The sequence below is a fragment of the Microtus pennsylvanicus genome, chromosome 7 (assembly GCF_037038515.1).
Source record: "Microtus pennsylvanicus isolate mMicPen1 chromosome 7, mMicPen1.hap1, whole genome shotgun sequence".
In the NCBI taxonomy this organism is placed as follows: Eukaryota; Metazoa; Chordata; class Mammalia; order Rodentia; family Cricetidae; genus Microtus; species Microtus pennsylvanicus.
The window spans coordinates 32861758-32877612 of NC_134585.1; the positions used below are offsets into that span (position 1 = coordinate 32861758).

Sequence of the window (15855 nt, forward strand, 5' to 3'; positions counted from 1 at the left end):
GTGTGTAGAGAGCACACAACACAGTCAGCGTGAAGTACTGAGTGGAGAAAACTCCTGTTTTATGGTTTCCACAGACAGTCGCGGGAGACAGTTTGCTTCTGCATAGTCTTTTGACAGCTGTGCACAGTCCGTGGTTTACATAAGGGTGTGTGCCTTTGTGCCATCTGCAAACCCTTTGACAGAAATTGCTTTAACAGTGCCAGCAGTCAGCCTGTTGGCAAGAACTGACAAATTGGATCAATTTATAAGTGAGAGTCGGTCAAGATACTGTGGAATATTTTAGTTGGCATATGCCAGGATTTTCTACTGTAAAGATGTTTTTCTTTATGTGTTTAGTAGTTGTCTTGTGGTGGGCAAGACTTTTTAGATCTTGGGAAGGGACCTGCTTCTCATCAGAACGTCAGTGGCGTTGACTCAGTACCCCCATGGCTCCCTGCAGAAATGGCTGCTGTGTGTGTTTTAGTTCCATCATCTTTCCATTTGTTATTTGGAGTTTTTATACTCAGTTGTAGATAACAACCTGCTCTGGTTTGTCAGTCAGGTTGTGCATGTGTCCTGTTGTGGCCAATGGGCTGATCCACCTACTGTGCCCTAGCTGTTTCTCTTCACTTCGTTGCATCAGAATAGTTTTAAGCTAATCGTGTGTTTTCCTGGCCCTTTTTGAAGGAACCTGCTTCTTTGTATTCAAGGTGGGTTTCAGAAATCAGGATCTGGGGCCTTGGGGATGGCTCATTCAGTACACTGTATACTTATGAACATGAGGACCTGAATTCAAGTCCCCAGAACCCACATAAAAATGCCAGGTGTGGTGGTACACACTTGGAATCATAGCAATAGGGAGGCAGCAACAGGGGATTCCTGGAATTTGCTGAAAAACCAGTCTAACCTAATTTGTGAGCTTCAGGGTGGTGAGAGAATCTCTCTCACAGGAGGTAGGTAACAAGTATTCCTGAGGATGATGTGGATTTGTCTTCTGTTTCCACATGCACATAAAGGTACCAGATAAACCCAGATATACAGGAACACACATACACACGCACTATCAAGATCTTGATTTGGCATGTGCTCATTAGCTGAGGGACCGTTTTCCTCATCCTTACAGTGTAGATCCGCCATTTCTGTATAGTTTTATGGTCCTCTATGGGTGTGTTAAGTTATACATCTAGCCTACTTTTTTTAATGGTATTGCTGGCTCTAGTCTCATAGGGTCCACTTTAGCCTTTCCTCATTACTCAGTAATTAAACCTTTTCTCCACAACAAAGAACCTGGTTGTCAGGATTCACAAATCTCCTTAGTTGTCAAAGTTAAATGAGCATTAAGCCGATCTCTAGACTAGCACATACTCAGAACGAGCGTGCCTGATTTGTCCTCTGTTTTGTTTCTCTAGCCTCACGGTATCCAGACTGCTGTTTTCCAAAGGTGATTAGCTTAGTTTTCTCCATCCTTGTCCACTTTGGTGTGCTTATATTCTTTACTCTTCAGTGTGAATATAGGACAACAATCTCTTCTGCCATTGTAGTTCAGCTGGGTATAGAAACTCTGAGTCACCCCTCCCTCCCTTACTCCACTCTCCTTCCTTCATGTATTCTTGGGTGCTAGTGCTGAAGTTAGCTAGACAGTCTTCCATAGTTTTCATTCTTTGGTATTTGAAACCAAATACCAAATATTTTACCTGGTTGCTCAATTTATTCTTTTTCTAGTCTTAAAGCCTGGTAATTCAGCTGTAATGTAAGTTTCAGTTGCAGGTATCATGGGTCATGTTTCTCTAGCACAGTGTATGTTCTTTTGGCCTATGGAGCTAAGTCTTTAAATGTCATAAAGTATGTTATTTTTTTCTTGTGAAAAACTTATGACATAAAGTTGAAAAATCTTTACACAAAATACCTGCATACTTACCACTTTGACTCTTCCATTCGAGTTTTAGTATTTTTGTTTGTCATGTTTCACTTCATCTACCCCATCCTTTATCATTAACCCATTTCATAAAAATGTGTATTTTGTGATGGGTTTGCCGGATTTCTTAGAAATAGATTTCCCTATTTCTTATAATTGTTTTTTTATTTTGGTTATGAGTTCTTTAATATAGAAAATGGATACAATTCTTGTCAAATTTGTGTTTGAATATTTTTTTCCCAGCCTGAATGTCTGTCCATTTTCTTCCTACTGCCGTGGTGGGCAGATTTCCTCTACAGTGACTGGATTCTGTTAACTAGCGAACCCTTGCATATATCACAAAGACCCTTCCTGCACACTGTCATGCTTTTAACTTGTGCATTCTGATTGTGTCTCATCTTGAGCTAACTTCCATTAAGGTATGAGGTAGTGTGAAAGGTCCCTGGTTGTCAGGTACTCATTATTGCAATTCCCTGTGCTGAGAAAGCACTTTGGCTTCTCTGGTAGATTTATTGAAAACACAGTGACTGTAAGTGTGGGTCTTTTTCTCCCTGGGTTTTTTCATTATCTGGATTGGAGCTAAGTCTCATGCTGGAGCTCCACCACCTCTTATAATGAATGAATTATTGATGACCCATCAAGTCTAGTCCTGCAGGCTTTTTTTTTTCCAAGATTGCTTCAGATATTGTAGGCTCTGTGTTTCCAAACACCTTGATAATTGTCACAGTCCCTTCTGATGCTGGATCTTGCTTCCTAGTGGCAACGACTTCAGCTAAGTGTGGTTTTCTTCATTCTTTTCCTTAATGGTCAAGTCATTGCTTGAAAGTTTCTTTTGCTCCCCCTCTTCCTCCATTTGCCTTTCTCTGTTCTCTCCCCTTTCTCAATTATTTTATTGATTCTACTCATTTCTCCCCCCTTTTTTCTTATTTTGTGTTTTGCTTCCATTTTTATGAGTCATTGAAGGGTACTGGGTTTCAGGCTATATTGGCTGAGGGGAGAGTGAAGGGATAAAGATGTGTTCTAGACCAATTATTTTAATTTATTATTCTTTTACATAAACAGATTTACCAACTTCTCTTTAAGCCACAGAGCCTGCTGCAGACTCAGTTGGTCTCTGCAGTTCTTTATGTCACCTCTGATTATCGAAGCAAAGTCAGATCCCCTTTTGCGACTAAAATTCCAGTTGTTAATATTTCAGAATGAAGCCTGTGGTTCTCATGTCTGGTGTTGCTTATAATGGTGTGTGATTTCCAGGAAGGAACATGGGAAAGCTTGTGAATTCTTTTAACCACTCAGAGCTTTCTAAGCTTTTCTGATAGACGCCTGAGTGTGCTTTCAGGGTTAGTTACCTGTGTATCTTTTACCTTTTCTCTCCCCTGAAACACCTAAGGAGCACTCCAGACTGGCCCTCACTGTGGTTACATTTTCTCTTGTGTCTCTTGTTGAACAAGGATTTATTAAAATACCATGTTGAAGCAGGTACTGGGGATAACAATAGATAACCTCCTGAACTGGAATTTGTACAAGAGTATTTCTGTATCGTTGGCTCCCTCTTTTTTGGAGGGGGGCATTAAGTGGATGCTTACATTGCTGAATGGTACAGCAGCAGTCTCTCTGCTGATTACTCTCTTGGCTGTGCTTTTCCATCCCAGCTCCATTTCCCTGTCTTCCCCCGTTTCCTCGCTTCTGAGACCTCCTGGATCTTTGAACTCTGGCTGTCTGGCAGATGAAGAAGAAACAGACCTCTGACTCTGTTCTTCCTCTGTGGCATTCATATCTACACTTCTCTTAGTATTACTTTTCTACTTTTTGTTTTTTAAAAGATGAATGTTGGTTGGGGATTTTTCTTTTAGTAATATAAACAATTCAAAGCTATAAGCTTCTCTTTAAGTACCACTTTGGCTATACCCCAAGTACCTTTTTTTTTCAAGATTAAAGATTGGTCTGTGCGTGTGTGTACGCGTGCGAGACAGAAAGAGAGAGAGAGAGAGAGAGAGAGAGAGAGAGAGAGAGAGAGAGAGAGAGAATGGCAGTGTGCATATATGTGTGGTGCCTGTGGAGACAGATCCCTTTGGAGCTGGAGTTACAGGTGCTGTTTGGCGTGGGTGCTGGAGACCAAACTGAGGTCCTCTGCAAGAGCAGTAAGTGCTCTTTAACCGCTGAGGTATCTCCCTAGCTCCTTTATATCCATTCCTTTTGACATGCCCTTTAATTTTTTTCATTCAGATCAAAATACTTTCTAAGTTCCTGTGTAATTTTTTCCTTGACCCATGGGTTATATAGAAATGTATTTTTACATTCTTACCTATTTGATAATTTCCCGCTATTCCCGCTGTTAACTGATCTCCATCCATTTCAACCCCAGTAGTCAAATAGCATAATATGTATGGTGTCTGACCCTCTCAACCTTATCAGCACCTATTGGTTGGCTACCCTGTCCTGTGTGTGCCTAGAGAAAATGGATTCTGTGCTCAAGTGACATATTTTTATATAGACGTTTAATAGGTTAAGTTGCTAAGTTACTAGAGTTTAGGGTTAAAGTCCCACCCAGCTCCAGAGTCCCAGTGTGCTAGCCTCAGCCACACATTCAGGTGATCATTGATGAGAACTGAGAGAACTTTGCTCAGTCAGCATGGCCATGTGGGGCAGAACAATTGAAGGGCTTCAGAACCCCAAGTCTGTCCCCCTGGGGACCCACAGAGCTTGGAGATTTGGTAGAGAAGAGAAACAAACGAGGCGGAGTTTTTACTCGACAACAGGAAATCTGGTTTCAGGCTGGTGGTCTTGAGATCTTTGTCTCAGTTCTGATTTTGCAAGGCACTACGGAGAAACTGTGATCTCCATCATCATTTGAGGGGGCCAGTCTGGTTTCTGGGGGGTGATTGCTCCTGCTGTGTGGTGTAGCCCCAGCATCAGAAGTAACTGCCTCCAAGTGAGGGGTGATTTGCCCTGCTGTGAGGGAAGTTTCAGTCCACTCATAAAGATACCTGTTGATCAGTTCTGTTGCCTCTGGTGTTAAATGTAACTGCTAAGAGCATGAATCTGGAGGAAAGATAGTTAGAGTGGCAAAATAGAGCCTGCATGGGGTGGATGGAGAGGGAGGCCAGTGGCGGAGCGTCCACAGTTTTCCTGAGTGCTCTCTATCTGTGCTGATCTAGTTGGCTGCTGTTCTGTTCTGGATTCTGAATTGTGCGTGACCGACCGTCCTGGGGTATCAGTAGTATCTTGGCCTGTCGCTTTCCAGCAGCTAAACCCTTTTTTAGTTATAAATCATAAACATCGTTATTGAGAAAGTGTATTTATTTCCTGTCCCCTAGAGTTTGTTCACGATTCAACAAGTATTTTCTGAAGAGGTGATAAGTGATAGGTTTATCAGTGAGTGAAATAAAACCTTTCCACTGAGACATCTAGAGACGACGGTGCAGATCACTCGTGGAGCATGGCGTACGCTTGTGAGCACCGTGAAGGATGAATGGGGCAGGGAGGGGAAGCAAGGGAGATAATACATGGCCACTGCGGAGCAGGCTTATTGGAGCAGTGAGGTCATTTGGGCAAAGGCCTGAATCATGCGCCATCGAATAATACGAGCAAGGGCCCAGGACCGCAGCGTTGCTGAGATGTTTGAGGAAACAGTTTCAAGAGGACTGTGAGTGGCTAGACTTCAGCAGAAGGGGGGTGGTCAGGGAAGAATAGGATGGAAGGACACAGAGGACTCCAGGTCTTCATGGGCTCTGCTTTTGCTTTAAGTCAAGAGAGCTGGCATTTTTTAAAATAGACAATGGTAAAGATTTTCAGTTTTGCAAGTCACGTGGTCTGTGTTAAAACTGCTAAACTTGCCACCTTTAGCCTGCAAGTAGCCATGAGTCATACATATATGAAGGGATGAGGTCATGTTCCAATAAAGCTTGACTCAGGCTGGGAGTTAGTCTTGCTGAACGTTGCTCCCTCATGGGAATCCCCTTGAGAATTTTAAGAAGAGACAACATCTGATAGGTAAAAATACCTGTTAATTAAGAAAAAAGTATGTGTATGTCTGTCTGTCTGTCTGCACATATGTCTGTGAGCCGTGTGTGTGCCTGGTGTCCTCCCAGGCCAAAGGATCTCCTATTAGTGGAGTTACAGATGGTTGTGAGCCACCATGTTGGTGCTAGAAATAAAAGTCAGGTCCTTTGGAAGCACAGCCAGTGCTCTTAAGTGCTGCACCGTCTTTCCAGCCCAACACTTGACGCTTTTAAAAGACATTTTTAAAGCTTCTTATTTTGAAAGAATTTTACAGTTAAAGAAAGGTTTTAAAAAATTGCAGGGTGAGCCAGGCAGTGGTGGCGCACACCTTTAATCCCAGCATTCAGGAGGCAGAGGCAGGTGGATCTCTGTGAGTTCAAGGCCATCCTAGTCTACAAAGTGAGTTCAAAGGTAGCCAAGGCTACACAGAGGAACCCTGTCTCAAAACACCCCCTCCTAAAAAAAGATTGTTCCCCCACTATAATGCTGCAATTTAAGCAGCTACAATAGTTACTAAGATTAAGAAATTAACAAAGTGTAATACTTTTTAAACATATACACACACACGGTTTCTCTGTGTAGCCCTGGAACTCACTCTGTAGTTCAGGCTGGCCTCAAACTCAGACATCTGCCTGCCTCTGCCTCCTAAAGTGCTGGGATTAAAGGTGTGTGCCATCATGTCCTGCTATACTTTAAAAATTACCCCCCCACACACACTTTCTCTCACTGTTCTGTGTTTTAGTGTGTGTTTTCATTCTATATCCACACAGAGGTTAGAGCACAGCCAAATACTTGGTAGTCACTTGCTTGGTGCTTTTACCCATTGAGACATCCTGTGGGCTCAATGCTTTTTTTCTTTCTTTTCTTTTTTTTTGTGATGAAGTCTCACTGTGCAGACCCACTAGCCTTGAACTCACAGAGATCTATCTACCTGTCTCTGCTTCCCTGATGGGATTAAAGGCATGTGCCACCAGGCCCAGTCTACTGGCCCCAGTACTTTTTGTGAATTCATTTGGATTTCATGTTGCTACTGCTACGGTCCTCTCTGTTTCCACATCTGTTGTAGCATCCCAGGTTGCATCCAGTAGGATTATTTTTATGAGTTCTGGTCTCCTGTGTGATAGTGTCTCAGCTTGAATCTCTCTGACATGTTCTTATGATTACACCATGGTTGCAGGCCTTTGGTGAGAATGTCATACTTGCCTTTTGAAAGGCTCCTATTGGCAGCTTTGGTCAGGACAAAACCCTTGTCATGATCCAGGTGAGCTTTAGACTAGGCTATTCCAAGAGGCCCCAGATGTGGTCAGTTTAGGAACAGAGTTGAACCTAGTGAGTGCTGGGGAGTGTGTGGGATGTCTCCTGTCCCCTGCAGACTGGAGGAGATAGAAAGGCGAGGACAGACGGACTTGAAATGAAGAAACTGTCTCTTTTTCTTTGGTCTAGCCTTTTAACTTCCTCTTTCTGACACGTTATGTTACAGCACTTGACTATTTTAGAAACTAGTAAAGCTCACACAAATACTATGGCCTGTGTTTGTCTTTATTTAAAGTTAAAAAAAACCAAACATTATGTGGGCAATAATATTCTTGTCTCAGATCCAAGGAAATAAGATTTCTCGTAAACTCTCAGCTCCAGTTGTGAACACATTGTCTGTCCTTGATTTCTTGCTGAATAGTTACAGATGCAAATTATCTTGCTGGAATTCTCATTGGTTCTTTAATATGTAAAATAACATCTGTTTCTGGCCATGGTGGAGTCCCTGACGTAAGCAGCTAAAAAGCTAGGGAAATGTCTGAATGGATGTTCTGAGACGCTGGACAGTAGACTACACAGGGTAATAAATGTCCTACCTGGTGACATGTTCTGCGTCATAGCGCAGAAGGGAGAAGACCAAACTGAGCTCTTGGAAAGAATCTCAGATGAGGGTTCTGAAAGGAGGATAATGACACAGAAATAACCCCTTGCGGCCTTTGCCAAGTCACACAGGCACGGCATAGAGGAAAAGTAGAAGCTGAGCAGTCAAGTTAGACAAGAGCCGAGCTTACCAGCCACAGTGGCTGACTCGAGTGATTGCTTGGCCCCTTCAGATCCGTTTAAGCTGTTTATGTATTATGTGGGACATAAAATACTTTTCCTCTTTAGATAGTGGGCTTTTTTTGAGATAGGTTCTCTCTATGTAACCCTGGCAGCCTACACACTGTGTAGACCAGGGCAGCCTCCAACTCAGAGATCTTCTTGCCTCTGCCTCAGTAATAGTTCGTTGCAGCCTATGTTGTTTACTAAAGTAGAAGTAGGTTCTGGTCTCTCCTGGTCTTCAATTGCCTGGAGCATCTTTTAAATCTCTTCACTTTCTGTGTTTGTAATTGAAGACAAATTGAGGCAGCATACTGTTGGGTCTTTGTGTGTGTGTGTGTGAGAGAGAGAGAGAGAGAGAAAGAGAGAGTGAGAGAGAGAGAGAGAGAGAGAGAGAGAGAGAGAGAGAGAGAGAATTCCAATCCACTAAGTCATTCTTTCTCATTATAGTCCCGAGTCTATTTGCGTTCCCAGTACTCACTGATAGGTAAGGATTCCTTCGGCTGTGTTTCTCATGGTTTTCTGGTCCGGCTGGTCCTTTGTGTTTTCCTTTGTGGTTTCGTGTAGCTAGGTGCTTTGAATGCTTTCTATTTTTGTTTCCTGCTTCTGCTACAGAGTTTTGCTTTGTAGTTCCGGTGAGGCACACAGAGCAACCTGTGCTCAGACAACTCTGCGCCTTTACTCCCTCCTGCACTTTGTTTCTGATGTTTATCTCTCGACAGCTTACGCTCACTGTCGTTAATAAATGTTGTACTAAAGGCTGAGTTGCTTTGTAAACGCCAGCACAGCCCTGGAGAATGCTAAATGTGGCCGCTTACCACTGAGGTTCTTCTTTGATATCTTCTGTGCTGCTTTGCCTACTAGGATGTCTGTTCGCCACTTTTGTGCCTTGTGCCTGAGGAGGCCAAAAGAGGCGCCTGATCTCCTGACACTAGAGTTCCAGTCAGTTGTGAGTCACCAAGTGGATGCTGGGAATCAGACCCGGTTGGGTCCTCTGGAAGAACAGCCAGCACTCCTAACCACTGAGCCAGCTCTCTCCCCTAATTATTAGAGACCTTTCATTTTTACTTAAGGAACTCACTCTAACAAGTCCTGTAAAGAGATGAACTTAGGTTCTGTCTCCATGTCTTCATATAAAGTGTGGACAGTTGTGCTGTGTAGGGTGTGCATGCACGTGCTGTTGTTGCACATGTGGGGATCAGAGAATGACTTCCTGGGATGTGCTCTTTCTCTGAGTCGCTTCTCCTTTTCTCTGGGAATTGAACTCAAACTTGGCAGCAACTTAGTTGCCTTACCGCTGAGCCTCCTTACCAGTCCCGTTTCTCCAGTTTCTGAGAGGCAGCTTTGCAGGGTGGTGGTGTCATTTCTCCCCCTCAGCTCTTTGGATATATTCCTTCATTTTCCTGACTCGTGGGGTTCCTGTTATGAAATCTACAATAACTGTATTTGTATTCTTTCATGTGTGCTAGATTTCTTATCACTTCCTGCTTTCAAGATTTTCCTTTGTTTGGAGTTTCATAGTTTGGGTTGGAATTCACTGGTGACCCCTTCTGCCCATACATGGATGTCGGCATACATACTGCGATTCTAACTTATTGATTTGAGATAGAGTCTTATACTCTGTTGCTTAAGCAGACATTGAACTATCAGCCTCCAGAGTAACTAAAATTGTAGACCTGAATCACCAGGCATGGACAATTTTATTTCTGCATAGTCTTGTGAGGCATCTTCTGACTCTATGACAGTCATGTTTCATAGATCTGTTTCTTTGGAGTTCATAGTTGGGACTGTATAGACTTTGCCAGTGGGAGGGGAAGGGATGGAAATGCACCTGATCCCTCTGTCCCTGGAGTTGTTTTGGGAAACAGCTCCCTCTTCTGGTCCTTATAGGTGTTGCTTAGTAGGGATAAAACACTCTTGGGACTAGTGTGTTATTTGGGAAGGGCCATCTATCTGGTGACATTGTGGACAAAATTGCGAGTCTCTGCTTAGGTGTCTTGTAGGTTGGTCATGTGGCTACTTGTAGCCCAAGCGTTCATAATCATACCGATTGTCACCTGCAGCTGGAGAGAGATGTAAGCTGAGATATCCCGGATTAGGCAGAGCTGCTGTTCAGGATGAGTCAGCTGAGAGGCTGTGCTTAGAAATGCACACTTGAAGATGACATCTCCATCAGGGTGCAGCTGTGGGTGGTTTGGTGTATACAGTCTGAATTCAGACAGCTGTGACCCTGAGCTGCTATGTAAGAGTGTGGAGCTGGGAGTCTTGCTCCCAGGCAGGGTCTTTGGAAGGCTTTTTGGCTGAGGGGAGGCACTGCTTTGACTGCTTATGGCCAGCATGTCTACTGTCAGTGGCATGTGGAGGCACATGTCTCTCTGCTGGGGTAGGGCCACTGGACCGGCCTCTGAGGCTGAGCATGAAGACCAGCTCTTCAGGGACTCGGTGAAATTTCCTCAGTACTTCTGAAAGTGACCAGTTCAGGTTTGTGTTTGGGCTACCACGTCATCTGTTGGATACGTATTTCAGATGGCAGTTCCACAGGGTGACCTCACTTACATTCTTTGATTCTGTCTTACCTAGGTGCTATAGTTAGATGAGCCTAGGATGGGCCTCCTGGGGATATGTCTCAAGATGCTAGGGCATCTGGATTTTTCCTCTAGAGAGTTGTGACCCAGGAATATCCTCTCCTTATGGCCTTGGTTTAAAGGAAGGAGTACACTGAAGTAGTTCTCCAAATATTGGGGTCTGTGAGATTGCCAGTTGAAATTTTCCTGGTGGAGAAGACCTCCGGTTCCTGCTGATGTCATCACCTCTTAGGCCCACCCTTGTATGTGTTCAGCTTTTGTACATCTACCCCCGATGAAGCAGAGCGGTCTTGTCCTTCCTCAGCTCTGTATGCGCAGCATGGCATGCTGGTTCTCTTACTGTTATATGCGTTGCTTTTGTGTGTATGGTTCACATTCTATTCAGCTCATCCTTTTAAGTCAAGCTGGTCTGCCGTTATGCCAGCGTGTTTAAGAACACACGCCCTGAAAAGAAAACCTGTTCATCTGTTTCATCAGCCCGGGCCAGCTGTTAATCTACTTCGTGTGTCCACAGTTTTCCCTTTGGTATATTTCTTATCAGTGCAGTTGCACAATGCACGGTCCTTTTGCATTGTGATTTCTTTCATGTAACATGTCCTCAAGATTCATCTGTCTTCAACATTTAGAAGAAATATCTCCTGCTGCGTTTTTGTTTGGCTTGGTTTGGTTTGTTTGGTATCTTTCCTTCCTTTATTTCCCAACAAGATTTCACTATGTAGCCCTAGCTGTCCTGGAACTCTGTAGACTAAGATGACCTCTAACTCACAGAGAGCCACCTGCCTCTGCCTCCAAAATCCTGGGCTTAAAAGTCATGTGTACGTCAGAGGTCAGAGTCCGGCATCTTTCTCTGTCACACTTGGTGTTTTTAAAGACACAGCCTGGAGCTCACTAGCCTGACTGTCTGTTGAGATCCAGGGTCCTCCTCATCCCCAGCCTTGGGATTTTGGGTATGTGTTGGCATACTTGTCCCTCCTCCCCACTTGGGTATTGGGTCTTTGGGCCTTTTGCTTGCTGAGTAAGCCATCTTCAGCCCGTCTTTGCTTTTTTATGCCTATTTAATTCCCAACTGTCCAAGCATCCCTGTGTTCAGCTGACAGATTTGACTGATTCCTTCTCTTCTATTACAGTTTTCACATACTGTTTAAAATATCTTAGGCAGCTGGAGAGATGGCTCCGTGGTTAAGAGACTGGCTGCTCTTGCAGAGGATTTGAATTTGATTCCCAGCACCCACATGATGGTTCTCAGCTGTCCTTGGTTCCAATTCTAAGGAATCTGATGCCCTTTTCTGACCCCTGCATATACAAGGCATGCCCCAGCACTGAGGGAGAGGCCAGGAGGAGTCACATTGGAAAGATTTGACTAGTATGGCCCAGTGCTTCTAGACTGATCACAGGAGAGGACAGGCTGTTGCATCTTCGTATTCCTTTGTGCTAGACAGGTGTATCACTTTGCTTCATTGAGTGTTTATCAGTTGGGTTTCAGTATGTTTCTAAGCATTTTGTAGTCTATGCAAACCAAATTTGGCTACAGTCTCCAAAAGCCTAGACTCAGATACTCTTTGGTAAAGCTTGTGGGTGATTATTTAAGAACAGATCGTTGACATTTGGGTTTGCCGAAGTGGAGGAGAGCAGTTTGGTCTCTGGTCCTGTGCTGTATCTCTAAAACTCTTTCTTAAGGGTTTGAAAAATGTGGGATTATGCAGATACTTTGTTCTTAAATCATTAAGCTTAATAAAAGTTGAAATTTCCATTAACAAACATTAAAGTTAAATTAGGCAAAAATGCATATTAGTTTTTAATGAGATTTTCTTATTACTTTCAGCGTTAAGCTGTTTCTTTTTACTTGTGTTAAATATATGACTGCCTTCATAACGTTGGTCAGATTTTATATACCATTGATTTGTCTTAATAGTTGACCAAATTTAAGTTGTCACTGAATTTTTAATGGATAGAGAATTGTGCTGGCTAGTTTTTGTCAACACAAGCTAGAGGTACTGGAGCAGATGGAGCCTCAGCTGAGGAAAATGTCTCAGTAAGATCAGTCTGTAGGCAAACCTGTAGGGCATTTTCTTAATTAGTGATTGATGGGAGTGGGCCTAGTTCACTGTGGATGGGACTAGCCCTGTAGGTGGTCTTGGCTCCTGTAAGGAAGCAGGATGAGCAAGCCCATGGTGTGCAAGCCAGTAAGAGAACCTCTTAGTGGCCTCTGCATCAGCTCCTGCCTCCAGGTTCCTGCCTGAATGTTCAGTGATGGACTCTGATGTGGCGTGTAAGCCAAATAAAGTCTTCTTCCTCAGTTGGATTTTGGTCGTGCTGTTTCATCACAGCAATAGTAACCCTCACTAAGAAAAGAATATTTTATTTTCAGGTTTTTTTTTTTTTTTTTTTTTGTAGATCAAACCTAGGGCTTGGTTCATTTAAGACAAAGACTCTACCACTGAGCTACATCCTCAGCCTGGATTTTTAATTGCTTGTAATTGAAACATGACCTTCAATTCTAACTACGGTTATTCTCCTCCTGATTTGAGTTCTCGGTATCAATATCATGCTGCTTTTTATTATATAAGTTTATTGAATATAGTCTCTAAGGTTTCTTCCACCCTACCCCTCCTTTTTAATAAAAGAGAGAGAGCTCAGGGGAGCAACACAGGCTGAACAGGCAGGTAGCTGCAAGGTAAACGTTGAGCCCGGTTTTGTTTCATGGTTCTGAGCACTGGAGTCTTTGCCTGCAGCAGCCCACTTCTGCTGCTGTGCACATTCACTGCTTCAGAGTTTGGATTTTCAGGAGAAATAAGAATTGCTTCATGTTCTAGTAAGTTGAGCATCAGTGATTCAAAATATTGCTTATTGTAATAGCTTGTACCTAAGGACATTACAGGTGCGGTTTCATAGAACAAGTGTCTAAAAAGTTAAAATGACATTTTCAGTGTGTGATTCATCATTTGTGCCACTTTGAGTTTGGCTTTAAAAGTGAAATAAGGGACTGGAGAGATGGCTCAGCAGCTAAGAGCACCGGCTGCTCTTCTTGAGGACCTGAGTTCAGTTCCCAGCACCCACACCGTGGCTTACAAACATTTGTAATACCAGTTCCAGGGGATCTGATGCCCTCTTCTGGCCTCCAAGGGCAACACACACACCACAACGTGTACATGTGTACGCTAGGTGCACACACATACTATGCAGACCAACACACACATAAAATAAAAATCTTTTTTTTTTGTAAAGTGAAATAAAAACGATAATGTTTTTCTCTCTTTCCCAGACAGACCTTGATTATGTTAACAGCGTTATAGCGAACCTGGAGAAAGAGTAAGTTTTCCAAAGCACAGAAATGGAAATATTTTCATTGCTATTATCTTTGGCGCCTTTCTAATTCACTTCTCTGTTCACCCATGTCAGCAGCCCTTTATATTCTCATTAAGTAGCTGCATATAAACCCTAGTGTCTGGTGGGTAAACTGCTAACTCCACTGTGGGAAAAACTGAGTAGCATCTGCATGGAACACTACCAGCTAGTTGTCTTTACTCTTGGAAGAGGAGAGAGAGAGTCAGAGTTGTACAGAACTGTTTGAATCCCCACCCTCTACTCACCAGGCAAATTTGTTGTCAGGGCAGGTGTTAAAACTGAGCCATCATATCCAAGCATGTTTTTCTGTCCTGCCAAGATTGGGCCCCAATTTACTGTGGGCAGGGGACAGATGCGGAGCTTAGGGAGTTTCAGGCCTTGGCATGTTTATAGTATTCAATTGCCAGTTTTAAAGTTAGACCCGACAGGTTTCTTCTGTGGATTTTATCCGGTTTTACTCCTAAAGGGCACAATTTTCTACTCGACAAGAAAGGCTTAGGAAGTTGGAGAGAGAGCCCAGTGGCTAAAGGTGTTTGCTCGTCTTGTAGATGACCTGACTTTCAGTTCCGTCCCACCCCCAAGTCCCCACCAACATACACACGTAATTAAAAATAATAAAAATCTTTTAAAAAATGACTTAAAAGCAGGAGTTACTTGCCAACTCCATACTTAAAATAATTCCTCCTTGTTAATCAAAATATGAAAGCTGGAGATTTAATAAAATATTGTGTGTACTTCAGGGTCAAGTTGTGTGCGTTAAAATTTTTCTCAAGTGTAGCCTGGCGGTGGTGGCACACACCTTTAATCCCAGCACTCGGGAGGCAGAGGCAGGCGGATCTCTGTGAGTTCAAGAGCTAGTTCCAGTACAGGCTCCAAAGCTGCAGAGAAACGCTGTCTCGAAAAAACAAACAAAAAAAAATTCTCAAATGCTACATTCTGTAGAAATAAGCTGGTATAGACAATCCCTTTAAAGAAGCAGGGAATAATGACTGATTGGCCTTCCCATTGATCTTGGGGGCAGCTCTGCAGGCTCCTTAATATGCAGGGAAACCAAGTCTAGAAAATGAGTACAGTACATACCCCTGGCTTTGCACAGAGGCCGACCTTATAGAGTATTGGGTGAAGATTTGCAAGTATGAGACAAGGAGGTGAAAGAGAAAGGAACCACAGTTAATGAAAACTGACTCAAGAGCCTCAGAAAGGGCTTCTCAGTCCAGCAGCACTGATAGGTGGGTCTTGGTCGAAGGATGTGGAGCAGGATCCTTAGCTCTGTCCCTTAGATGTCAGAGAATTGACACTAGTGACGATGAAAATGCCTCCAGGCCCCACTGAATGTTCCCAGGAGGGATAAAGTTGTTGTCAGTTAAAAAGCCCTGGTTTGGAATGATACAGAGCCTGAAGCCTACAGATAAAGCTTCCTGAATATTGAAGAACTTTGTCTTTAATTTGAAAACAGTCACACTTATTGATTTGTGTGTATATGCATCCACGTGCTGTAGTCAGAGGAACTTTTGCAGTTGTCTCTCCTACTGTGTGGGTCCCTGGGATTGAACCCAGTCCTTCAGGCTTAGGGGGCAAACACCTTTATGACTGAACCATCTTACTAACCCAGAAAAATGGAAGAACTTTGATTTTTCATGAGTAATATATTTTGGGTCAGCATACAATTTGTTTGCTTTTTTCCTTCGGTCCCCCTCTTTCTGTGGGACCTTGATTTACTTAGATTTAAAAACCGAATCACTTAAAAGACGGCAGTGCCTGCAGTTTACCCAGGATCGCTCTGCTGCAGTTCACTGTTTCTCCTCTGACATTTGCTGTCTTTAAAAAGCATGGCTGAAAAAAATAAAAAGGAAACTCAAAACTTGTATCAGCAGAGAAATTTGTATTTTCTGCTCAGTGGTGAGCTGACCGCATTTAGCACACTATATCCGTCTCCTCATACTCTGCTCTCCTGCT

The 15855-nt window shown here is 43.3% G+C and overlaps 1 protein-coding gene across 2 annotated transcripts in view; it reads left to right on the top strand.

Annotated features, from left to right (window-relative positions):
- Positions 1 to 15855, top strand: part of Mgat4a (alpha-1,3-mannosyl-glycoprotein 4-beta-N-acetylglucosaminyltransferase A) — an 86913-nt gene that overhangs the window by 56959 nt on the left and 14099 nt on the right. For both annotated transcript variants that reach the window (XM_075980413.1, XM_075980412.1), the window contains exon 6: positions 13817 to 13863. In XM_075980413.1, the coding sequence (XP_075836528.1) occupies positions 13817 to 13863 (47 nt within the window). The remainder of the gene's footprint in view (positions 1 to 13816; positions 13864 to 15855) is intronic.